Here is a 27,756-nt window from a genome sequence, read left to right on the forward strand (position 1 = left end):
ATGTATAAGATATTTCAACTTCTATTTTATTTAAGAATATCTGTTCCATATTTTATAAACATTCAATTAAATTACTGTTAATAACTAATATTATAGATATATAAATCATAAAATATAGATACACTTAAGTCATAGGTATATCATTTTATACCTCAGTGATCAAGTCATTACTCTCCTTCACCCCAAATACAGCATAAATATAAGGTATAATAAAACAAAAAAAATTGAAAATAGAGCAAGACATAAAAAGGGGGTGCACTATATTTGGTAAGTACTTCCAAACATAGAATTAAAAGTGTGGAAAAAGTAGAAACATAAAATCTGTTAAACACTTCTGAACCTGGATTTAACTCATCTTACTTTATTCCTTCACAAATGCTTGCAGTTTAATTTGTAATATTTGCTTACAAAAGACATGAGAGTCACACCACTAGACAATATTATCACAATTTCAATGTGCAAAAAGTCATATCCCACTAGCTTTAAGTATTTGGCTCAGGTATTAAAAAGTCACTGTTTAGAGAAGGAATTCACAAAAGCAATGCTACTCCATATTTTTAAAACAAGAAGATCTGCCTTTAAAATACAGTATCAAGATAGTTACACTACAGAATTAATGAATTCCCAATTGTGAAATGTGAATGTATAATGAATTTCAGGGCACTGCTCTTGCAGCTAGACTGAATTAAGAGTTAAAGTTCTAAAGAGTCAATTGCCTCTGAAAATTTGGGGGTTGGTTATCAGTTAAAGAAAACATCAGCTGCTTAGAAATGCATGGCACTACAGCTGAATATAATACCTTTCCTGTTCTCTCTTGAAATGGTTTCCTATCGAAGCAGTTTCTGTATCAATCACACAATAGCTGGAATGGTACAGGGTTATACTATATGACACAATAACTGCATTCAAAAAGCATAGGAAAATGACTTTTATAGTAGCAGATCCTGTCGCTAACTGCCTAAAACAAATCACTAAACTGCACTAATTTGTAAGCTTTGAGGTTTGAGGAACTCACTCGCTGGCTAAGAGAAGGGCCGAGCTTGCAATCAACTGTCCTCTTGAACACAACAAGATTTTCAAGAAAAGAAATGCGCTGATATAGTCTCCTCAATTAACTCTGTGCGAAAAATGCTTAAGCAATACCCAGAGGGAGCTCAAGGCAAAAATCAGGCCAAATATGACATTTAACTATCAATCTTTCCAAGGGTAGTGATTGTTAATCAGCCTGGGGGACATAAAGCAGTACACCTGACAGTGGTTATTTTTTATAAGCACATGCCTGATATTTTACATGGAGGAATATAACCATTTCTGCAAAATACATAGTAGAACTATTTCTTCATTTTTATGAGTTACTAATTATGAATAAGCTTAAAATATCTATCAGTCCAAAAATACATTATACTAGAAAGAATCCTCAGTATGGGCATTTTAATATTCATATTCTCTCTCTCTCTCTCTCTCTCTCTCTCTCTCTCTCTCTCTCTCTCTCTCTCTCTTCTCTCCATTATATATATATATATATATATATATATATATATATATATATATATATATGAATCATATCTTTTTATTCCAAGAAAGAAAACTCTAGGTATGAAAAGTGCTGACATTAGCTACCTATATATATTTCTTGGGCAAAAAGGTAAAGTTTATCATCCAAATTGTATATCAAATATATGCTGTTGAGATAAGTTTTGTACACAGCACAATTGGAGCTTGCTAATTTGTATATTTTAATCATAATAAGTATAAGTACTCATATCTTAATATAATTTAAATAATACATATAAGGTATATAAATAATTATTTGAATATGCATGTCAGATTTGATTCTAAATTAGCTACCAGCACCTGTAGGGTAGCTATTTAAACTTTATGAGTTTCAGATTTTGAATCTCTCTCATTCAAAGATGAGATTAAGGCATAATGTATAAAATACTCCTAACAGCTGTGGCATACAGTAGTGACTTGCTAAATGGCAATTATTTTATTAAAATAATATTTTATTAAAATAATGGTACATAGTTTTCAGTAAAAAAAAAATGATCTCCATAAAATTCACTTTAATTTGGTTTGTGGGTGTATTTTTGTACCCATGTGTGAAACACAGATACACCTGATGCACTAAAAACTCACTTGAAAAAGAGAAAGACCATGGAAAAGGCGTGACTAATACAACAGCAGGAATAGTGTTCTCAGTATACTACTAAGTGATGCTGGGCTTCAATGTATATATCACTACAGTGCAAAAAATGATTCCACATGGATTGCTGTTATGCAGCTAAGAAAGAGTTCTCCTTCAAATAAAGAAGGAAAGACAAGGAATATGAGTTTCTAACAGCAATATTTTAAACTCATGAACAATACAAACATGAGTGTATCATAAAAGATATTTTTAAAAAATGAAGGTCAGGTGAGGGCTTACATACCCGGCTGCCAACACTAAATCAGGGTCGGCTTTGCAAGTGAAGCAGGAAATCCTCCCAGTTCCTTGAATTGAACCTAAATAAAGTTCAGCTATCACTCTATGAGACCCATTCTATGAATACATACATATTCATACGTATATACTTACATAGTTAAGCCATTTATATTTATGAATACATTCTACAGTAAATATACATACACTCTATATGCAAATACATATTTATAGATTGCCTGTGTGTCTGTGTATCTTCTTTAGCCCTTCTTTGAAACTGAAGACATGGTTAAACATAAAGGTTTCAAAGTACTTCTTGTCATAGCATGCTCAGAGGACAAGGACATTAACAAGTGAATTTCAATGATGACAGACAAATTTTTCAAAATATTAACCAACAAAATATAATGATATTAGAGTTTAACAGCAAAATCACAGTGAGCGGGAAGACGGCTACTGTCAAAGCCAGCTGCTGCAAATGGAGGGATGTGCCAGCGAGGCACAGGAAATAATCAGAATGAGCAGCCTCTGAGTAACAAGGCAGATTATTTCAGGTCGCAGCCCACTGGGAATCATTCTTGTCTTAGGGAAAGACTGGGAGGTTCCCAGACCCTTGTTTTCACAGTGGTGATATCATTATATAACTGACAACCCCATAGGAATAGGTCATAATGGAGAAGAGATGCCATTTCATCAAAAAATTTTTAGATGAATCCATGATTAACAAAAGATTGAGCTTTGATTAATTATGGACTCAGATGAAAAACTTTGATACAAGGAAAGCAGCTTTGATACAAGGAAAGGAGGCAGGTGGACCAGATCAGTGTGAAACATGAACCAAAAGAAAAAATAACTACAAGGATAAGGCGGAATCGCAATAATGGTCTAGAATAAGTCATGAAAAGCAAAGAACCAATACATAAACAGAATAAAAATATTAACTCTATTGGTTCTTGATAATAGCTTCATAAATTCTGAGGTGCTGAGGTTAAGACTGACAAAGAACACCCAAACTGCATGGCTGTTCTATCTGGACATGTTATAGGGTCTACTGTATGCTCAAGGTTACCTGTTTAAACAAAGTCAATTTTGTTCATCCCATAAAATGGAGACATTCTTCTCAGTTAATCTTGTCATCTGCTCACAGTCCTGAGTAAGATCATGTGGTTTGATTAAAGGTATACCTGATCGACAAGCACAACCAATAAACAGCTAATATCCTGACATTTTATGAATATGAACATGAATTATAGAAATGAACTCTTTCATTCTCAAAAAGTAGAAAGTGTTTTCCAAAGATTATTAAAATGTAGCATATATGTAATGCTTTCTTATGTATATGGATGTCACAGTTTAACACTGAATGAGGACCCAGCATTTTCAATTAATTCTTAGCTTAAAAAGATTTTTAAATGAGTAGGTGGGAAACAGTAATTTTGTTCACTGTAGGATCAAAAAAACGATGTTACACAATAAATTTATGATGATCTCATTTAATTATTTTTCCTTATTTTCTGCTTTTATTTGTAAAGTACAACTAAGTATTCTTACAAATATATTCCCGTTTTTCTCATCCAAATGACTTGTTTTTATATATTTCTACTTTTCAATTAATCTCAGGATAGAGGATATAAAGAATATTGTTGCTTCTTGATATACAAATATTTATACATATATTTCAACACACATATATACTTATATAAGCATAAATTTACCCATGACCATAATCTTGCATTACAATAATGTTCTTTGGAGCTCTCAAATAAGGGAGAATACCAGCTTCCTGCTGACCCGCACTATTAAGGGGCAGAAGAAATCCTTGGATCATGTGGGTTGAGCGCTGGCAGCTAGCTCCTTGAGGAGCAATGTCAACTACATGTGCCTACAAAATACAATTCCAGAGAGAAGTTTCATGCACCTACTAATGCTTTATACAGTGTTTAAAAACACACCTCCAGAGTCATTTTCTGCGAGACCAACACACTGGATATCATTTCCAGAGAAAATTGTTCATGCTTTTGTTACTTTGTAGTCCTTTATTCTATTCTAAAAACTAAAATGGCAATTCCATTGGGCGTTTCACTTTCTGGAGCATCTGAGCATAACTTTTTAAGAAAAGAGGACCTCTCCAAGCTCTTCCTCCTCAATCTCAGGTATAAAAATGCAGACACACTTTTAAAACTTTTGCTATTTCTTACATTTCCTCTCTACAACAGCCCACTATTCTAAAAGTTTACTAGATTTAGAAACTGGGGTACAGGGATTAAGGTTTTGCCTGGGAAAACACAGTAAAGTAGCTGCTGAACAAGAAGAAAGCCTAACTTACCAGACTGTTTCCAGCTGCACAGGCAGGGGAATAAAAAACCACAATGAAAGCATATACCTGTCTTTTCAAGGGGGCAATACATTCATCTTAGTGGCCGTGCCTTTGCAAAGAACAACATGATGTTTTAAGTCATTCTGGACACATGCTCTGCTGCTTCTAAGCAGCACTTCTTCTTAGCACTCTAAAGCTTTGGAAAGTTTTCTACTTTAACTCCAAAAGGAGCCTCCATGCTGTTTCAAGTTTCCCAAATCCATATGGATTTGGGGCGGGTTCAGTATCTCACAGATTGACACACTATCCTCTCTGCTAAAGAACAGATCAGTCGGCTTCCTGTTGGATACACACCAACTCAGAATATTGGTGGACATAAATATGAGAGCAAGTTCCCAAGTATCAAAGAATCATATATCTGCCAGCTATTTCAAGCTTCCTCTATCTATCTCTATCTCTAATAGCAACTGTAATTGCCCTCTCTTACTTAGGCATGAACATTTGTATATTTCCTACAGAGCCCTATTTTATTTGTTTCCACTTGATTTTATCTCCTTAATCAACTTGTAAGTCTTAGAGTTTATAGTCCTTACTGCATAGCTACATGAATCATACAAAGCAGCTATGTAATAATTTGTTGATTTTCAATTACTCGACTTTAACATTTAATTTGTGTAAAATCCCCTCTGGTAACAATATCTGGATAGCAGCATGTCTTCCTCAAGTATTTTCTATCCTTCTTAGGATATTCATTGTAGCCTTGTAGTGAGAAGGCCACAGGAGGAGCGGTATGGACTGCAGGTACAGTCAGAAGCAAAAAACAGAAGGCTCTAATGTTTAATCTGTGCCACATTCCCAAATCATACAATTAATCATCAGGAAAAATTATCTGGTCTCAGTAACCACAAGTTCTACTTAAGAGCTCCACATACCTTCGTCTTTCCCTTCGGAAGACCAGAAAAATCTCCCTGAAGATGTCCTTCAGCCAGACAACAGGCATTTTTCTTTCTTACTCTGATGCACTTGAGCAAAGTTCTAGTTACATCAGAAAATAAAATATGATTTTGCTGTTTTGCCATTGCTTAAAGGGCAGATGCATTTTTCTTCCACTTGCTTCTTTCAGATCTCAGTTGCCTTATGTGTTGTCCAGTAGGACTCCGGGACACTAGCTGTGAACCAACCCTTTCTCTTGAGGCAGATGTGTTTACCTTTCCATGATATCTCTCAATTATCTGATTTTCCTCTATTCTCATTACAACAAAGTAAGACAAAAAGTATACTGGTTACATACTTGACCCTATCTAGCAACAACACAACTCCTTAATATATAGACTTGGCCAAAAACAAAAACAAACAAACCGATGTCCCTTATTCTTTAATTTTTTTTTTTTTTTTTTTGTAGTTGTAGATGGACAGCATGACTTTATTTATTTTTATTTGGTCAAAGGATGGAAACCAGTGCCAATGTTTCACATGTGCTAGGCAAGCGCTTGGCCAATGAGCTACAACCCCAGCCCCGCCCCCACTGTTGTGCAAAGTTGTAGAGGTAGCATACTAAAAGTCAAAGACAATAAGTTACAAGATAAAATTTCTAACATCTTTCATCCTACCATAAGATGTGTTCAATAATAAACTTATAGGAAATGTGTGGTAGTCAAAAGGTAGGTACCTAATAGTTGAAATTTTCTTCTGTGATTATAAACTCCTGGAGAATATATGATTCAAATGATGAAATGGAAATCATCTTTTTTACTCTTCAATCGGTGACATCAACAGGAAGGGAAATAGTATTTTAAAATATAAGATTAGAAATGACATAGTGTCTTGGAACAGTAGCAAGAAACTGATATAAAAAAGATCATGCATGAGATTGGTGAAGGGTAGGATAATAAGGAAAGAAAATAGATCTGTACTGGTATAAACCAGAAAATAAATGAGTACCCCAACAATAGAACATGAGAGCTTTCAGTAATTTGAAAAAAATCCAATGAATATGCCTGAACTCTACAAAAAAGATATTTCACATACAGCATAAGACCTCCAGCTGCCTGGCATAATGGTAAAACCATTGTATCTTAAATTAGTGGGATAATTTAATGATATTTTAAAGTCTCTTCTCATAACTTTATGATTTGGCAGGGTCAAAAGTTTATTAATTGGATTTGAAAATAAAAATAGGACACGGTTCTCTATGAATGCAATCATTTATTCAGCCTTCTCTAATATATTTACATTGACAGTCACTGAAGCAAAGAAATGAAATTTCATTCTGTGGGACTATTCAGTTAATAGCAATTATAATGAAGCTAAAAATGCTCACCTATTCATACTTGAAATACATTCAATATAATAGTTTGCATATCCTTGCAAAATACCCAACAAGGAGAGTAAAGAAGATCTTCCCCAATTTAACCTGAAGCAAATAGCACAACTTTACCTGCCAAAGACCACAAGCTCTGAAGTTCAATTCCATATTGAGGCTAGCATACCTGGCTCATTGCAGTTGCCTTTATGGGTCACAAGCCTTAAACTCAACTTCTGGAAATCTCTTCACAAACCTCCAAGACAAAGCCAGAGAATATGAGTGATGAATCACCTGTATACCTGGAAAGCAACCCTAGACCACAGTTCCTAGCATGGTCTTAGTAAGACATAAACTGAACCCATGAGACACATGCTACAGTTGCCTCCTCATGGGCTCTACCCAAATCACATTAAAACAACACACTTTTGTAAAGAATACAAAGCACCCTCTTTCGGAAAATTTTGTTGGTACCCTGCCTCTCGAGAAATGTGTAAGGTGGTCCAGAAACTATAAACAAAAATCATTATAATGCCACAGTACAAATATGAAGAATCAGATTCAGAGACAATATAATTTATCAAAGAAAGTAAGAAAATGAAAAAATGCCTCTGTAGAATTTCTTCTGTAGTATCTATTCATCAAAATTATTTAATCTCTAAACCTTTACCTCTGACTAATTGTCAGAACCCTGGCACCATCACTGCCTTATTCACTTTAAATGATTCTTTGGTCTTGACATATAACCTCCTCAGTCTAAAGTACTTATTATCAAATTTAGGGGCTCCCCCGGGGAATTTTAGGACATGAGCCAGTAACAGGGAATAAAATAAACTGCCGATTTTGCATGTGAAAATATGTATAACTAGCAAGAACCAACTTGAATGGACAAAAAATAATAACAAAATTCAGTGGGCAACTCAAGTGGCCAAGGAGGGTACAATATAATCCTGTCTGTTTGGTTGTAGGGACAGTGAGGTGTGGGAAGAGAGGTCAGAGCTTATTTGTATAACAAAGCTTCACATTGTTTTTAGCAGCGTTTATTGAATTCATCTCCTCCTCCTCTTTGGGCTCATGCCCTAAAGATGATTCATTTAAAAGCAGTATCCTGTCTCAAGGCTTTGCAAACCCAAACTGGACAAAATCCCCCAAAATGGATCCAGAGATGACTTTTCTATATTGGTGGCAAAATCCTGAGACTGGCCATGATGGCCCACTGACCTTTGATAGTAACTTTATCCTGCCATCAAAGACAATCTGTCAAACAAATTCAACCCACCCACAGTCTGAAATTTCTTTGAGATCCTTCCGATCTCACTTATCTCCTTGTTCTCAATTCCACCAAGCCTTTCTGTCCAACTACTGCTTAGGGTGTCATGCTTAAATTGTGGGAGATTTATTGAAGTTATTGGAATTAATACAGATTGCTAATGCGTCCAACACGTGTTTGACAAAATTTCTCTATATGTTCCTTCTAATATATATACTGGAAGCAATTTTGAACAGCGTATTAACTATTTCAGGGTATCAAGTAATTGTTTGGTTTGTTTCCCACAAAAACTATCCAGACTTGGAGTTTTATTTTGTTTTTCATTTGTAGTGAGGATTTTTCTTTGCTACTGTAATCAGAAGGTTTTAGTAACAGCCTTGGACATTAAGAACACAATGACCAGAAATGAAAATATAGTACGGATCAGTGGAATTTTCCTTTTTTTTTTGGAAGCCAACTGAACAGTTTACAGGAAGTATGATTCTTAATTTTAATTTATTATCAACATTACCTCTAGAAAACACAATTTAACAGTCCAAACAATTTAATAACAAATAATGAAGGAAAATTTTGATATCAGTAAAATACTTCAGATCACAAAGAATATAAACTGGAGTTTGTATTCTTATCCTTGATGCTAAGTCTAATTTGTTATCATAAATAAAATGCAATGTGAGTGCACCAAATTAATAAGGCCAGAAATGCTTGTTTTATGACTTTTGGTTTTCAGTTGTGTTTAAACCAAAAGAAATTCCAAGCAAAACTTGAAAGTTATAAGAGTATTTTTGGAAAATTCTTAATGTAAATGTCTTTTTTTTTTTTTTTTAAATTCAAGGCAGTAGAATCTATTGCTTAACATGAACTTAGCCAGGTATAGTGGTGCAGGCCTGAAATCCTTGTAACTCACAAGGCTGAGGCAGAAGGATCACAAGTTCAAGGCCATCCTGGGCAAATTAGCAGGGCCCTGTCTGAAAATAATGATAAAATTAAAAGATTAGAGATGTAGCTTAGTGATTAAATGTTGTGGGTTTTAATCTGCAGTATCAGGAAAAAAAATTTAAAAGAACATGATTTTTTTATGTTGCTCTATTATGAAGAGATTTTTGCAATCTCTCAGAAATGTTTTCAAATAATTATTATTACTGCAATATCACATCTGAAATGAAATATGTAAGGAATATGCAGAACAAATCCAATTTTCAAAAAGTATGACATCAGAATTATTGTTGGATAGGCAGTTAAAGGATAATCTCTTTTACCCAACTGCTACACCATATATAAATGTAAGCCATCATATGGTTAGACTGCTAAACAATATCCAAGAAAAATGAAAATAAATTCCTTGCTATAATAGAAATTTTTACACTTAAGTGCTGCTCTTAATTCCTAAGCTAATTGAGCACAACAGGAGGATTATATTGACAATATAATCTACATGTTTATAAAAATATTTTCAATTTACTAAAAATTAAAATGTGAATTTCATGTTCAGAGTTAGTCAGCCAAGAAGTAAAGGAGTGAGGAACTGCCTGAGTTACCTAGAAAATATTTTTTATGTCCTTTTGAACCTACCTAAAATACTGTTAAGAAATAATGTTTTATAGTATAGTATAAGTTTCACTTATGACAAATATGGGCAAATAAAGGATAAAAACTTTCATACTAGCCAATTTACTATCCAGGTATTTGAAGTTTCTGTTTAAAATTGCTGTATTTTAAAATTAATCATTTATGAAGATCTTCATATAAGATGTTCAAAAACCATTTTCTAACCTAAAACTAAATCTTATATCTGTGTTTTTTACAATTGATCTTTTTTAACTAAATAAAAGCAAACTGCTCTCTCGCTATAAATTCTCCCATAAATAAAAAATAAATAAATAAAACTACTCTGGGTTAAGAAAGGTCATGATTTACAACGTAAAGGCAATGAAAGTTTAAGTCCATGTCAGGGGTTTCCAGACTTTAGAGTGCATCTTGATCATCACCACAGGTGATCAAATGGCATTGCTCAGTAGCACACTCTGAATTTCTGATGTAAAAAGTCTAGAAGAGGTCCTTGAATTAGTACTTCTAACAAGCTCCAAGATAATGCTGATGCTGAAGATTCCAGGCCACAGTTTAAGAATCTAACAACTGTAATATGTAAAACAAATTTGAAAAGAAATATATAAATGAATTTCTAGCCCACCTAATAGCTGTAACATTTATGATGACCAGGGAAGGTGATTAACATTTTTTTTCACAAAGCCAATTCTATTCCTAGCTATGTGACTAATAACCACATCAATATTAAAACAAAGACCACCACCTTACTCATAACCACCAGTTCAGTTGTGGAACTACCTTCTCCTTTATTGTTAAGTGACACAGGCTCAAGAGTATGTTAATGAAATTGATTTCAATTTATGTCCACTACTGGACCTTATGAGGTCCCACTGCCCAAAAGGAGATTTATCAAGACAAACAATCTAACCAAAAGTGACAGGAAAATGGTACCATTCCTTTCTAATCCTTGCAGTTGCAGCCACCCTTGCAGCATTCCACCCCTTCCCAATGTTTATCACTTCTTGTTAACCCCCTACACACACACACAGACACACACACACACACACACACACAGAGAGAGAGAAAGGGAGAGGGGGGGAGGGGGAGGGAGGGAGGGAGGGAGGGAGGGGGAGAGAGAGAGAGAGAGAGCGAGAGAGAGAGAGAGAGAGAGAGAGAGAGAGAGAGAGAGAATTTTAAAAGCAAAACAAACTCCTTTTAGCTAGGATGATCTGAACCAGTGGGAGAGAAATGCAAACCTGGGCATGGATGAGAGGGATTCAGACTTCCCAAGACCAAGGAATAGCCCTTTGAGAAGGCTTTATCACCAACAATCCTCATCCCAAGAATACCAGCCTCTTACAGCTGTTCAGAGGACAAGAGTCCAGCAGAGTCACAAGAGCACTAAATGAATTTCTCTTCTCTTCAAGTCCCACCGCCTGCCTCCAGTCAATCTTTGAGGAGACTGAGCGTCTCGCTCCCGCACTCAAGTACCACAAAACACACACACCCACCACCGTTACCGCTGCTACAACCGCCGCTGCTGCCAGGCAAGTCCTTTCATTTGGGAAGGTGGGGGAGGGGCGCCGAAACTAAGATGCCTAGAGGTGGCAGAAAGTGAAGGTTTCTTGACCCAAGCCAAGGAGAGAACCTAGGAAGAAGGCAGGAAAGAGGAGTAGGAGATGGAGCACAGGAGGGACCCTGAGCTCTCTGCAGCAGACCACCCCTTTCCACTCCCCAGCACTGTTCAGCCCAGGACGTAACGCACAGGAATGCTCACCCGCATTCCTCCTCAAACATCCGCCCACTCTGCACTCCACGTTATCAGAGAGTTTGAGGACTCAAGGTCCACTGGCACCCATGACCATTCCGCAGTCAGTTCTAGGGTCTGCGGGGAAAACTCTTGACACTTCCGCAAATACTCGTGCCTTTTGGCCCTGAGGCAGTTATTGACCTAGCCCTGCACTGCTGGAATCTAAACCCCAGAGTGAAACCAAAGACAATGTGGGCTTCATTGCCAGCACACATTCCATGGGTATTGAAGCAGGGTCGGGAGCTGTGGGCGAGTCTTAGCCTGCTATCCCCCATAGGGCTGCCCCTTAACCTTAACCTCATACCATAACTTGAGGACATAAAAGTTCTTTTTCTCTGGGGCACCGCCTGCTTGTCCCAGGAGAGGACTTACATTTTAGCCCATTACTAGCCTGTATGTGTGAGTGAGTGTGTGTGTGTGTGTGTGTGTGTGTGTGTGTGTGTGTTTTCAATGCCGAAAGCCAAGAGTGCCAACTGCTGACAGGCAAAGGAACCTGAATTTGCTTCTGAGGACTTCAAAACCTTCCAATTAAGAAGCTCACGCTTGTTATGCCCTAACCCTTCCAGATCTGGGTTTTCTGGGGAAGAGCTGAGATAGTGTTCTGGTTACAGCGAGCTGGTGTCCTGCCCTGGAGCGGAGACGCGCGGACTTGGTCGTCCGTTCATTCATGCATTTGCTCATCCATTCACACAAACATGTCCCTTAATTGTGTCTGGCACTGAAAATCTTGCCTGCTATTTCCCCTCCCCAAGTCAGTGCTCATGGCAACGGCTGGTGCAGAACGCAACTCAACTGTCACCCCACTTCCTGAGCCGGAAAATCAAGTCATGTAGGCATTCACAGAAAAAGAAAAAGGTGGAGAGAAGGAGGAGGCGGGCGGGGGTGGGGGGCGGAGAGGGGTGGGGAGACTTACGGGGGTCACATTCGAAGCTTCCCTTAGGGGGAAACCGCGGCAACGACACCGCGGCATGCAAGGAGCCAAAGCATTATTAAATAGAAGACTGCTAGAGCTCATGTCCCCCGCGGGGATAAATCAAGTGCAAAGATACTCGTACGCTGAAGTGCGATGTTGCCGGCTCGACCCAACTCTGAGCCCTGAGTCGAGGCGCCGGGGGAGCCGCTGGCAGCCCAATCCGCAGCGCGCTCGCTGCCTCCTTATCGCTCCCAATAACGTGATGAAGTGTAAATCAAATGCCACGCCGGGAGGGGCCCTGGAACGGCGCGAGTCGTGCATTTTAGCTCACCAGCCTATCTTGCCTAAGAATCACAAGGTCACGATAGCGTCGCGATTCCACTCACCGTACACTCCTTGGCCAGAGATCCCCTCCAGGAGGACTGTCAGCAGCCACACGAGACCGTACACTAAATCCATCTTCACGTGAACATGAACATATCCAGCCCAGGGGGGATGCAGTGGGACCTTCCGGAGGCCGGCGGCCAGCCAGGCGCGCTCCACTCGCGTCCGGGCCGAGCCGAGGTGCCCGGGAACCGCTCGCGGAAGGAAGCAGCGCGGTCCGTCCGTCCTTCCCAGGCGGCGGCCGCGAGCGGAGCGCAGGAGCCCAGCACACCCCACACTCATACACACACACACACACACACACACACACACAATACCCTGACACACACGCACGCCGCACTCACACCGGGCGCCTGAGAAAATCGCAGACGCCGGGGAGGAGCAGGGGGCGGTGATGGGAAGGGGAGCCGCGAGGCGAAGTGTTCTTCAGGGAAGCGGGCTCCCGTCTCCGCAGCGCCGGCAGCGGCGGAGCGCTGGGTTGGCGGCAGGCGCGGGCAGGGGGCCCGGGGTACCGCGCGGTGGAGCCTGGCTTGGACAGCTGAGGAGCAGGAAGTGGCCTCTGACCCCGGGCACCAAGCAGGGCTATCTCGCTTGGGTTCTCCTTTACAAAGTAACTCGCGAAGGTCCCCAGAGGAGCGTCAAGCGGCGGCAGCGGCCCGCCCGCCTGCAGTCCGGAGCCCCCAGCCCTGCTGTCTTGCCTTCCCCCATTCCATCAGTTGCCATTGCAACGCCAATCCTGTTACACGATATAGACTTGCATTGCCGAACCGGGAGAGGAGGAAGAGGAGGAGGAAGAAGAGGAGTAGGGCTAGGGAAACGGGGGTGGGGAGGAGGGAAAGGGAGGAGGGGAGAGAAGAGGGGTCCAACAGGGAGCGGAGTGTGCGTCTGGAGCTCCACCAGGCACCAGCCTCAGCCGCTACCGCCACCGCCACTGTTCTCCAAGATAGCCTTTAGCGCCCCGCCAGCGAAGAGGGTGCTCTGGCCGGCCGCACCAATTCCAGGAGCCGAAAGCAGAGTCCAGGCAACGCCACTTGCAAGAGAGGGAGAATGTCAAGCACAGAACCGATCCGCACACACGTCTACGCGTGCCCACCGGCACTGCGCGCGTCCTCTTCGCTTCCGCGCCGCCCCCGTCAGGTGGAGGGGGTGGGGGCGGTCGGGACAAGCGGGAGTTTAGAGGAGGGAGCCGTAGAAGGGGTTCCCCGCCTGGGCTAATGTAGTGCTGGCATCCGGAGGTGAACGCGGGAGCGGCCGCCTGCGGAGGGCACCGGGCTGCGTGGCCGCCGCTCGGGCGGTAGCTGCGGCAGAGGTGCCGGGCTGGGCGGCGAGCGCCCGGGGCCGACGATGGCCGGAATCCCTGGGTTTGCGCGGGGGTGCGCGCCGCGGAGGCGAAAGGAGGGAGGAGGCGGAGGGCGAAGCGGCGAACGGAGCGCTGGCGGACGGGCTGCCGGGGAGGAAGGCTGTGTGTGGTCACGTTGTGCGCTACGTGCTGAGAGCGCGAGCTGGTAGCCGCAGCCCGGCGACGTCAAAGCTGGGTGCGCGGCTCTGCCGCCTTCCTCCGCGCCTCCTCCGCTCCTCCTTCGCTCTGCTGCTTTCTTGTATCAGCGGAGGAGCTCATCTGTATGGACAGCGCCGGGCGGCTCTGCGAGGCCAGCGGCGTCCGGCCTCCAGCCCAGTCCGCCGAGGCCCTTCCCTGGCTCTCGCGGAGCTCCGTGGGGGCGAGTGCCTGTTATTTATTTCTGATGCTGCTGTTTGCGTTTGCACGCGGAAGGGCCAGCTACCTCCTTAGACTCCCGGTAATTACATGACAAGCTATCCCCTCCCCGCAGCCCAAGGTCTTCTAGTATCGATTCTGCTTGGCTAGAGGGCAGAACAGGCCACAGCATTTGGAAGTGGCATCATTTATTTCTCATTTCTATCTTTTTTTTTAAATGTGTTTTTTATGGACGTGACAACGGATGAAGGCTCCTGGTGGGTGGTGGGACACTAGGAGTTCAGAGATTGGTTTATTTTATATGTACTGTCTCTTAAAAGTTAACTGCTTGGAAAATATTTTCCCTTTTGTGAAAGAAAGGGCTTTCATTGAAGCAGAGCTAACTTGAGGAGCTTAAAAAATTCATGGTTACACAAGGATTACAAAATTCAAAGCATCTTTAATTTACATTAGAACAGGTCTAAAACTCCTTCACTAAAAACAATAGGGAAAATCTAGGAACATTGGAGGGGCTGTAATTTGTTTCTTTAATCAAAATAATTAGTGTTTATGCAATTCACTTTGTTGAATATAATTCTTCACTGTTCAGAGAAGGGCAGTGACTGACAAAGTTTAAAACGTGCATTTATACATGTGTTTCGAAAGTAATTACTAGGAAAAATCTGAACACAGTATTCATTTCTCCGTCCCCATAACAGATTGCTACAGCACACTGCAGGTCCCTCTCTTCATGCTCTGCTTCTGCTGGAGGGAAGGGACCCCAAGCACTAGAAAATGAATGCCCCTCCTGTTTCCACCCAGGTTCCTTTTCTCACTTAAGTGAATTGTGCATATTATTTTTATAAGGTGTGAGCTTGTGCTTACCTTCTAGGTTTGCAAGATGTGAGCAACCAAGAAATTTGAAAGGGTCCCAGAGGATGCCTCTCACAGCTTTGAGGACCCCTTATTTATGAGATTCCACTTTCACTAGATGGCATGAAGTATCTCTAGAAGCAAAATTCAGTGTGAGGCATTTCTGAAGGGAAATGACTGAAGCTGGCTTAGTGGTCACCTGTAGGGAAAATTTGTCTTATGATTCTGCCTTTTATAAGTAGATCATTCCTGCACAGTGCAGCACAGCAACTTCATGAGCCACTGAACTGCAACTACTCTCTCAGATGGGAGTTCTGTATTTTACCTCTATATTTGTACTGTCCTTTTCAACTCTTGGTTATGAAATCGTAGATTCTTTTGAGTGTTTTCCATACTCTAGGTTGGAATATTTTATCATCCCCCAAAAGCCAGTGTATAATTTTAACAAAGGAACCCAGACAAAGTAAGTATACCTAATGTAAATTACTAGTTTTAAATGTTTTCATTAGTGTATTATAGTTATACCCAACATTGGGATTCATTTTTACTTAATTATACATGCATGAACTATAATTTGTTCCATTTCAGTCCTTAGTACTTTCTCCTCTTCTCCCCTCCTCCTTCTTCTGTGCCCCTTCTTTTACTCTACTGGTCTTCCTTCTATTTATTTACAGTTCTTTTTTTTTTTTTTAATCAGTGCTTTAGAGATACAAATAGAGGTGAAATTCTTTTTGGTATATACCTAGCATAATTTGTTCAATTTCATTTCACAGTTCCCTCATTTTCCCAACCCTCAATTCTCCATTTTCCTTCCCCCTCAATCCCTTTCTTCTACTCCACTGAACTTTCTTAAAATTTTCTGGGATTCCCCACCCCCTGCTTTTTTTTTTTTTCTCTAGCTTCTACATATGAGAGCAAATATTCAACCCTTGATTTTCTGAATCTGGCTTATTTCACTTAACATGCTCTTATCCAGTTCCAGTCATTGTGTATATATATACCACATTTTCTTTATTCATTTATCTGTTGATGGGCACCTGGGGCTGGTTTTATAAGTTGGCTAGTATGGATTGTGCTGCTATATACATTGATGTACCTATATCACGATATTATACTAATTTTATTTTTTTAGAATAAACACCAAGGAGTAGGATACCTGTGTCATATGGTAGATTACTCTTCTTAACCTTCAACATTAGGACATAAGCTGCAGGAGCATAGGGACTTTCATTTCCATAGAGTGCATATTTCTGCACAGGGAAGAACCATTTGCCATAGATCCCTCAACAATTCCTGAGTGAAATATTTGAATCTTGGGAAAAACATTAAGGAAACTGGTCATTTTGCAATTTTTTTCAATTTTTGTTGAAATAAAACTTGAAGAAACAGCCAGGTGCATCTACTCTGATCCAGGTTTTATCCTACATATTGCACATTTATGAATTTATAAACATAATTCCCTTAAGAAGCACACATTCTATTGACCAGGATGCTTGGTCAACACATACACCATTACTTCTATTAACATTATAAGTACTATAAATAAAGTCCTGGGCATAGGTGAGGCAGATTTTACATGCAACCTTTAGTTGGATTACATAACAGAAGAAAAACTGTACTACATTTAATTTTTTTGTTCCTATGAAAATACTGTGCATATTACTGATAGAAATAACTGGAAGTTCAATAAACCCAAGGTATTTTTTCTTGAAATTCAATTTTGTTTTAGATTTCACTGACCAACAGATATGATGTGTGTAGCCACACCTAGCACTGGCTGTGTAAGGCCTCCAGGTGGAGACCCTGAGCTAAGCCTTAAGAAAAGCAGAGATGGTTTACCTTAGAGAAGACAAGTGCTCCTTGCCTTCAGAGCTCCAGAGACTCTTAAGAAATCAGACACAGCATATTTTATGTGGCCCAATCAGAGCAATTTCCTCCAGAAGTAGTATATAAATAACTTCAGAGGTCACCAGTTTCTTGGATTTTCACACTGAATATGGATTTTACCTGGGGCATAGCACCATAAAGAAGCCCAAATTGTGTTACTTCCAGGGTCCATTAAAGAGCATCCTCTCTCATAGATGCAGCAATGGACATTATCATTTGTGAAGATCCACCCAAGGTAAAAGGAAAGAAACGGGAAAAACTACTCACTCTGGAGATACAGCTGAGGGAAATTCAGACTATCAGTGACAAATCTGTCTTTTCTTTTCAATCTGGCCTCTTTACACAACACAAATGTCAAACCTTGTATGTTATTTTCATTTATTTCCAATTTCCCTGCCAGCCAGTTAAATCACACAGACTCCCATATACACTATTGCCTGGGCATTTTGCAAAAGCAAACAAGAATGTGAAAATATTTACTGGTATACAGGTAAACTCTTGGAAATGCAACACACTAAGTTGTTGTTCCACACTTCCTTGCATTTGCTCTATTTTTATTGGTCACAGATACCTGGGCAAAGTGAAGCTTGCTAGGACTATATCCCACAGTGGGGTAGCTACATATCTGAACCCCTGACCTCGTCCATTTGTTCTATCTGCTTCTGGAAGTTCCAGAGCCTGCTAAGGTATGCTCCATTGTTCTATGGCTTAGATATACCTCAGGGGATTCAAAGTGTCACTTCCTTGATCTCTGTCCAAAGGACCAGATTTTTTAAAAGTTAACTCAGATTATTATACAGTTTGATAAAAGCCCCAAACTGGAACCACACTTGTAGTGCACCATTTATGCTGTCCGGATAACAATTTTCTCTAGCCAAATCTCTACCTCATTTTATTTCCTATTACTTAGTAATAGCTGCCAACATGCAAATTTAGAAGTTTTAGCAACGTCACATAGAATTGACTGCTTCAGTTGATAATGAAAGGCATGGAGCATAGCATTGCACTGGGGATTCCAGATGCTGGTCATTTGCATGAGATGGGCAGGGGCCAGTTGCTCTTAAGCAGTGGGACTCAGACACTGGTATTAGGTGTGAAATGAGGATTTAGTATTGGGATCAGAGTTGTCCCTCCACAGGGCTTTAATGATAACAAAAAGAGGAATGAGAATAGTAACTGCTAATATTTGAAATAAGGAAGCATGTCATATCCCCACTGTATGGACTAAGAGGTTTAAAGAGAGAGAGGTAGCTTGAGGATGTAAAAAATACACAAAGATTATTTCTAAACATCAAAAATTTAAGGTCCAATTAGAGAGGGAGTTGCTCAGCAGAGGCTGAATATGTGGATGCTCTTTTTAGAGGATGCCAAGGTAATCGGTAACCAGATGATGGGGCTAAGGTCTCAGAGATATTGTGGGTGCTACTGAGGATATCTGACAAACTGAGGAAAGTCGGGGCAGAGGCTGAAAACAAGAAGCAAATGCCTTGGTTTTCTTGATAGTCTACCTTCCATTTGAAAGCAGTTGCCTCTTTCGGAGAATTTACACTCATTCAGTAAGTGCATTACTTCTCAGCTGCTCTATTTCTTTGAGACCAAACATTGTAGTATTTAGCTCTCTGGACTTTGAAGACTTTGTGGACCACTCACAATTTCTATACAAGTTTTTATCTGGAAAACATAATTAAAAATCTACCCTTAGTTATTATAGCTTTGGTAATTTTAGTAGCCTGCCCTAATTTCCTGAACAGACACAAGGCTGATTTGTTCAGAGTGAATATTCTGTGCAGAGTAGTATAACCCAGAAGGTCAACATCTGAGCTTTGGCATCAAGCTGTCCTGGGTTTGAATCTTTCATATCAGTGTGACCTTGACACCTTCCTTATCCCATGATAGGAAAAGAGCAAACGTTTGCTGAAGGGTTTTAAATAAAACAATGCATGTGAGATACCATGGCTCAGCAGCTGGCACATAGTCCTCAAAAAATAGCATCATTGCTTTTAATATTTTTCTCAATACATTTGATCATCGAAGCAGATCATTACTGTATGGGGTTAATAATTTGAATGATTTCCATTTCAGGATTAGCTGACAGTTTAGAACCTTTAGTTTTGTAAATATGATAAAGCTTTGCTTTATTTTCTTTTATTCTAAAGTTCATCTGCCTTATTTCTGTCCAGTCACATTGAATTCTGAAGTTTTCCATAGTTTATCTGTAAGAGTATGGTAATTCAGTACTCAGGAACAGCTTAAATATCTTTGAAAAACTTGAAAATTTGAGATTAGAGTACTGCTTTAAGATTATTTTTGAAAGTGCCACATGCCAGGTTGTATTCTTGGGGAATTCCACCATCTAAATATTAAGGCATGGAAGTCCCTTTTTATCAGGATGCTTGGATTACCATCTTTAAAAACTAGAAAGAAAAGATGCTTACACATTTAGGTCACCAATAGACTAGATTAAGACCAGATTAAAGATCAACATCAAAGTTAGATTAGAAATCATAAAGAAATCCACTGTTGCTGATGAACAAGTGATTCGATTAACCCACAGATAAGATATAAAGGACTCGAAGAGAGTAGAACAAAATTGTTTCACAATTGTACATTGGAGCAACTTACAGATGAGCTTCTAATAGGAAATAAAGGGAAAGAAATTCTGGTCCTAACCAGGTGGTGGGTTTGAAATTTGCCATCACAGCGCATATATAGAAATGTGACTTTTGACATTCTCTGTAATTAAACTTAACCTGCTCACAGGTTGCTCTCCTATGAGCTAAGGGTTTAAAAAAGGAAAAACAAAACAACAGCCAAAAAAAAAAAAAAGGTCATAATCTCTTCTGGGTTATATAATTGCCCAGTTTTTCTGGGTTTCTTTTGTACCACATCAAGGGTGCTGGCTCATGTTCTGTCCTGCGGTATCCCCTTCCACCCAGAACTGCTGACCCCCACTGCATCTTCAGGTGTAACAGCATACCCTGCTGAATCCGTAGCTCATATACTTCACCCACTGGCTTCAGGTATGAAAAACTCAACATCCTACTCTTACTAACCTCAGGCTTTGACCATCCCTCCAGCCCCTAAAGTCCTTCTCCTTCCTTTCTGGGTCACCACAAAGTTCTGGAACAAACACACACACACACACACACACACACACACACTGAAAAACCAAACAGCACTAGTTTTATTTTCTCTTTAATGAATATATTATTTGACATCTCTCTCTCTCTCTCTCTCTCTCTCTCTCTCTCTCTCTCTCTGTATGTGTGTGTGTGTGTGTGTGTGTACTGGAGATTGAACTCAGGGCATTAGACCACCTAGCCACATCCCCAGCCTTATTTTATATTTTATTTAGAGACAGGGTCTCACTGAGTTGCTTAGTGCCTCACCATTGCTGGGGTTGGCTTTGAACTTGCCATCCTCCTGCCTCAGCCTCCTGAGCCACTGGGATTACAGGTGTGTGCCACCACACAAGGCTTGACATTTCTTCTCCTTTGTATATTATTTATTTGCCTTCTTTAAGGGACTTCAACAAAAGAGTTAAGGCAGGATTCAAAAACACAAACTTTCTCTAAGATGGAATTATTAAATGTGTAAGGCACATGTACATTTCTGTCTTCCAGTTTTGCTGTCTCCCATCTATATATCCATCCATCCATACAACCTCTTTCTTGCAGGCTTCTTCTTCACCATAAATGTTTTACAAGCCCCCATCACACCAAAGCAGTTTTCATCCTTCCAATAAAGAGAAAAATGGACCTTATTCCAATCTTTCATCTTTCCTACTCACTGGTATACAGAAAAAAATAATGGCTATAGTTTAAATCCTCGAAGCTACAGCATAATAATTTAAAGCATGGGTTAAGAGATCCCCCCTAAATTTGTGTTTTTTCTCAAATGTCTAACACTTGTTTTCTTTTTCCCCCTTACACTTTGAAGATATACTTGCCTTTAATAAATGTACAACCCTAGAACTGAATCAGCAATAAAAGGAATACAGGATAATTTTCCAAAATATTAGTTATAGATGCACATCCTAGCTTCTACAGATAAGTTAGTAAGCTGGAAGGAGCAAGACCTCCCTGTTTGCAGTGGCCTATGAAGGTCAAATATGGTTATGGAAGCTCAGGGGTAGATCCAAGGGAGGGCACGGTGGGGTTGAGGGCATGGAAGGAAATCGGTGGAAAAAAACACCTGAAAGGGGGGGAAAATACCTATTGGCAGGAAATTGATGATTAAGAGGTTAGATAAACAAGTGTCCTATTGTATCAACAAATTAGAAGCGAAAAGATAATAACAGCCAAAGTCACCCAGTGTGGATTAACCAGCAAGAATGTGAGAGAGACAGTTTCAAATGAGGAAACTAAGGCACAGAAGATATGTTAAGATATTTTTGCATTTATAGAAAAAAAACATACTTCTAATAATACATTGTCTTTAATAAAATGCTTAATTTACTAATAATTCTATTTAGAATTTATAGTATTTCTATTTAAATTGATCTGAAATGTGCCATAATACTTAGGTTAATTGGGAAGCTTCCAAGTTTTATGAGCTCCAGAATGTCATACATTATTACAAGAAGTTCACAGGTGCTTACCCATTCATCATTTGAGCCTGCATGCTTTGGGAAAACATTATTAGTCCTGATCAATATATTCCATACTAGTAAATCATATATTTCTTAAAATTTTAGGTCACTTTCAGTTTAAATCATTAAATCATATATTTCTTACCATTTACAAAAATATAGTTTTATGAATAGTATAGTCTTAAAATTTAATAAAAATCTTCTTTAAATGTGGTCATATCACATTTCTTTTTTTTTTTTTAAAGATCTGTTTTTTTTTTAAGAGAGAGAGAGAGAGAATTTTTTAATATTTATTTTTTAGTTTTCGGCGGACACAACATCTTTGTTTGTATGTGGTGCTGAGGATCAAACCTGGGCCACACGCATGCCAGGCGAGCGCGCTACTGCTTGAGCCACATCCCCAGCCCATATCACATTTCTTATTCTCAAAATAGCACTTTTGTTTTCTTTATGTGTATGTATCAGGGTATATGTTTTCTGTTTTTTCAAGTTTCATCTTTTTTTTCTTTTTTTGTCTCTTCAAATGTGTCTTTTAATTATACTGATTCCTTTTTTTTCTAATTAATCATTTTGTTTGTTTTCGTCTCTAATTATTTCTGTATTTTTTAGTTTCCTTGGGATAAGTTTGGCATTCCAGTCATAAGTTCTTATATCAAATAATTAAGTTTTTTAATTCCTAACTGCTTACCAATCAATGTATTTACTCTTATGCCTCTAGTCCTAAATATAGAATTTACTGTTTCATTATATTTTTGACATATGTTTTCTTTTAAATAGTTTCCATATACACTGTAATAATTGTTGGTTTGAATTCTTGGTTAATTAGGCTTGCCACAGAGAATTTCTTAAATGTTTGCCTGTTATTAGTTACCTGCTGCATTAAGTATAGCAAACTGGAGAAATGTAGATTATACCATTTCTGATTTGAAGTTTCTGGCATTTTTCCCTGTGGCCCTTTAGAAGACTCTTTTTTATTTCCCTTAAGTAAATATTTTATGGACTTTGAAAATACCTTGTAGGTTTGCATAAGTTTTATACATAAATGTAAATACATAAAAATAACCATAATTAGACTATTAATATGCTCTGTATCCTAATATATTTTGATGCCTGCTACACCCATGTATTGTGTCACACATTACAGATGACAGGTTTAAGGCCTGTTTTATTTTTTGTCCATTAGAGGTGGTTTCAATCAGACTTGACCAAAAGACCTGACAAGAAACATTTTACAAGAGGAAAAGTTTATTTTGGGGCTCACTGTTTCAGAGGTCTTACTCTGTCAACAGCAGAACATCATGGTAGAAGGGTGTGACAGATGAGAGTGGCTCAGAACATGGCCTCAGGAAACAGAAAGATAGACTGCCCTCTCCAGGGACAAAATATATGCCCTTAACCCATGCCCCCAGTGGCCTAATCTCTTCCAGTCATATCCTACCTTCCTTCAATTACCACTCAGTTAATCCCCATCAAGGGATTAATCCACTAAATGGTTCACTTATAACCCAGTCATTTCACCTCTAAACTTCTTGCATTGTCTCATAAGTGTGCTTTTGATACCTCATATCTAAGTCATAACACAAGTATTTGCTTTTATTTTGTATATATTATTTTCCTATATTACATACATTTATATATTTTCATTTATTCTTTCTTCCTCTCTTTTCTCAGAAAGATTCCCATGCTTTTGGACCATACTGCTTTAATTTTCCACAGAAGTAAGAATTCACTCCAGAGTCAAATGGAAATTTTAATGTTATCACTGATTATAACTTTTCATGAAGCCCTTTGATAATGAATTGATTGCTTTCTTCATTTTGTTTTCTGTTTATGTCCTCCTCTGTCTCTTAGGAGGTCATCAGCCCTCTTAAGAACTCTAATTTTCTTCTAGATCTGGCAATAAATTACTGTAAGTGATGAGTTCTTCTCGGTATTGTTCCCTTACCAGATTGCCACAGAAATTTTTTATTAGTCCTCTTACAATTATTACTTTTTAAAAGAGAGCATATATCTACGAAGACTTAAGTTTTGTTAACAGAACAAATAGATTTCTCAGATCCTGTGCTCTTTTTGTTTTGGGGGTGCTGAAATTTTCTGACAGCCATAACTAAAGGTAGGTTATTGTAGCTCTAGCAAGGAGCAGGCCATGCAGTTTTCTTTACCTCTGGGCTTTATTGCCTACACTTTGAATAATCTGATTTTTTGGTAAATCAATATAGTAGGCAAATATAATTCTCAGCATACTGCAGCAGAAGTTTTTATACGTGTCCCTTCTTTAGTACTCATTTGTAATGATAATACTTTTCAGAAATTAAGCATTGTGTTACTTTCTTTGCAAATTTTTCTTGAAAACTGAAGAGGGATGGCTGCTTAATATTTGGTTAGTAAAGACTATCAAAGTTAGGGAATGTATAAAGCTCCTTCCTTAGTTTTTTACAAGGAATCTCTTGACCTTAGTCAAGGGCTGAAGTCAGAATAGATTGATGAGTTGGTTTCTCTTCTTTCTTATCTCTCTTCCTTTTCCTTACCCTACCTCCAAAAATTTCTATTAATATTTTAAGTACATTAATCCCTTCCAGATTCTAGCTTATGGTTAAGGATATGTTTTACTTGCTTTTTAATTTTTGTCTTTTTCTACATTTTATTTCCTACAGAGAGAAGAGTACGGTAGTGGCATCTCGGCCAGATGTCATTTGAATGCAGATTATCACACTTAAATTTTTAGGTCACTTTCAGTTTAATTCATTCTTTCTACTTGCAGTCTTAGGCAACATAGAATGAGGTATTGTTCCTTATATTGTCTTTTGTAGCCATAAAGAATTTTCCTTTGCCAGGAGAAGTCAATTAATGCATATAAGCATAAGTGATAATTTTTCAATAATTGGATTCTATTCAATAAGTTTGCAAATAAAATGTTTGTTCCAAGACATTGTTTTACATAATAATAATATTGCTAGTTATCCATGCAAAGGTGTGCATCAAGAAGTCAACAATGGTCACTGAATGAGCTATCCATCTTGCATCATCTTAACTTTATTTTTAAAATCTTAATTCAAAAATAAGAGTATAAAAACTCACATATCCTGTCATCCAAATTCAATAAATGTCAACATCTTCTATGCTTGCTTTTTATGTGTCTTATTCTACTTGTTTTAAAAAATCTTCATGGAATTGACTATACACACAGAAACATGCTTAGATTATAAGTATACAGCAAAATGAATTTTCTCATACTGAATATGTCAGTGTAACCATCACACAAATAAATAGATATTACCAGTAACCCTGAGACCTCTCCTTTTAAAAGCTCCTTTTCAGTTACTTCTCATACTAACAAAGGCAAATATTATTGTAACTTCTAACTGCATGAATCTTTTGAAGAAAATAACATAAACTCTTGTCTTTTCACCCCTACATCTGTCCTGTTTTACTGTATAGTATGAAGTACAATCTAAAGAAAAATTGGTTCATAACCCCACCATGATTTACATACAAACGTACATAGTTTTTCCAAAAAACAAAATAGCTTGGAAAATTCTGTCTTCCAGCAGAAATGAGCTATAAGCCTGGATTTGGTGAATTAAATATAGATGCATAATGAGGGATTAAAAGGCATGCCTTCACTCTATGGACTCAGGTTTAAGTAGGGAAATGGTGTCCTGTGCTCAAAGATGTGAAATAAACACAGTGAATTTTTAAGAGTTCTCACTCTGCACCATTTTTGAATTGGACTATTTTGCTGCAAACCTCTGCAATTTTATTAATATTATCCTTATATCATTATATTATAACATTAATCCAGATTTAAAAGTAATTGTTTTGCTGGATATAAGTCAAAATCTATGTTGAACAGTTATTTTAGGATAACTAGAGGCATTTCATAATGATAGTTTTCTTTCTCTTTAGATATACATGTTGTTTTATAAATCTAGTTTTTAATTTGTAAAATGCTCAAAGTAATTAACTTTAATAATAACATAATGTAATGCATTCTGAATGTATTGTCTTTCTTCATAATCCAGAGTAACACCATATTTATGAGATACTTTCCTTTTTGATAGACAAAATTCCAAAGGAGACAATGGCTTTAGTGTCTGGCTCAGTGTACTCTTTTCTCTAAATGTAGCCCTCCTATTGCTAATGCAAAATAAAGAGGTAGTCATGAACTTCATCAAGTGTGTCTTTGGATTTCAAAATAATCCCTGGTTTTCACATGCATTTTCCATACTGAATAAATAATTTTTTTAAAAAAAGAAAAAAATTCAATAGGAAATTGTTAAAATGATATGTTCATTCATAATTAGTTTCTCATAATATGACAAGTTATAAAAATAATTCATAATGATCATTTTTTTATCTTTTCAACTCTGTCATAGTTTAGATATGAGGTATTCCCCCAAAATTCATGGATGAGACAAGGCAGCAATGTTCAGAGATAAAATGATTAGATTGTGAAAGCCATACCTAATCAGAAGATTAATCTATACGATGAACTAATAATTTGAAATTATTGTACTGAGAGGTAACTGTGAGCAGTTGGGGTGGCTGGAAGAGGTGGGTAATTGAGGGTGTGCCCTTGAGGATTATATCTTGTCCCTAGCTCCTCCCTCTCTCTCTGTCCGCTCCTTTCTACCTTAAGGTAAGCAGCTTTCCTTGCCACTAACCTTCTGCCATGATGCCCTGCCTCACCTCTTCCACAGCTTTGGAATCCCACAACCATAAACTGAACTTCTGAAACTATGAGCTCAAAATGAAATTTCCTTCTCTAAGTTGTTCTGATCAGGTATTTTGAATCAAAATCCTAACTAAGTATCTACAGACTTCATGTTCTGAAACAGTAACTTCCTGCATACAGAACTGCAATTCTCTTCTATTGTTATTCTGTATTCATATACTTGTCATTCATTTTTATAATTTATCAAGCTTTTAAAATTTAGACATTTTTTAACCAAATTGATTTACTCAAAGATATTCTTTCCATCTGTCTAAATCAATTTTTGAAAAAAAAAATTGTTGAAAGCACTTATCTCCCAGGCTTCTGTGAAAAGAAGGGGGGGGTATTAGAGTAAAAATACCTAGAATTAATTGGCATTTTAATTAACTCACCAATAATAATTACAAGGACTTGAATTATCTGTCGGTGAAAAAAATAAAAATACTTTTAAATGTCGTTTTTTTTTCTTTTCTACTTTATTTTTGCTTGTAAGACTTGTTGAATCCATTAAAAATTGTCAGTGGGTGCAGTTTTGTTCTTAATAATGACAGTGTAGATAATTTGGATCAACATTTACACTGAAAAACATAAAGTTCAAACAGGAATTTCTGTATACCTCTATATCTATACCTTGAATTGTTTCTATATACCTTTCTGTTTGTCTATTTATCTATATAAGAGAGTGTTAAGGAGGCACTGAAAATTGCAAGTCCAAAATCTAAAGGAGATAAACATCTATTAATGCAAACACAACATTTCTAAATCAATTTTCTTGAAGAAGAATTAGCATGTTTCTAAAGATGTGGCTGGGAAGCTGAAAAACAAATTAAAATTTTAAACAAATTCAAGGACTTAGGGGCCAGAATTTGTGACTCAGGATCCATTAAAATATAGAGCCTTATTAAATACCAACTTTGATTTGAAACTCCAAAGATTTACAACATAGGATTAAGGATTAAACTAAAATAGATCAGCCTTCACTGGGTCTGAATCACATTTTTTGAGTCAATTCCAGCACCTATTGTATTCAGG

General features: G+C 38.2%; 1 protein-coding gene across 2 annotated transcripts in view; it reads right to left on the minus strand.

The window, feature by feature from the left end:
* The window catches only part of Mdga2 (MAM domain containing glycosylphosphatidylinositol anchor 2), a 758,737-nt gene extending 745,489 nt beyond the window's left edge, over positions 1-13,248 (minus strand). The window contains exon 1 of one of the 2 annotated variants that reach the window (XM_076848261.2): positions 12,969-13,248. In XM_076848261.2, coding sequence (XP_076704376.1) covers positions 12,969-13,248 — 280 coding nt within the window. The remainder of the gene's footprint in view (positions 1-12,968) is intronic. The other variant, XM_076848262.2, reaches the window with a different exon arrangement.
* Between the last annotated feature and the right edge of the window lie 14,508 nt (positions 13,249-27,756).

Source organism: Callospermophilus lateralis, chromosome 3 (genome assembly GCF_048772815.1).
Source record: "Callospermophilus lateralis isolate mCalLat2 chromosome 3, mCalLat2.hap1, whole genome shotgun sequence".
NCBI lineage: Eukaryota > Metazoa > Chordata > Mammalia > Rodentia > Sciuridae > Callospermophilus > Callospermophilus lateralis.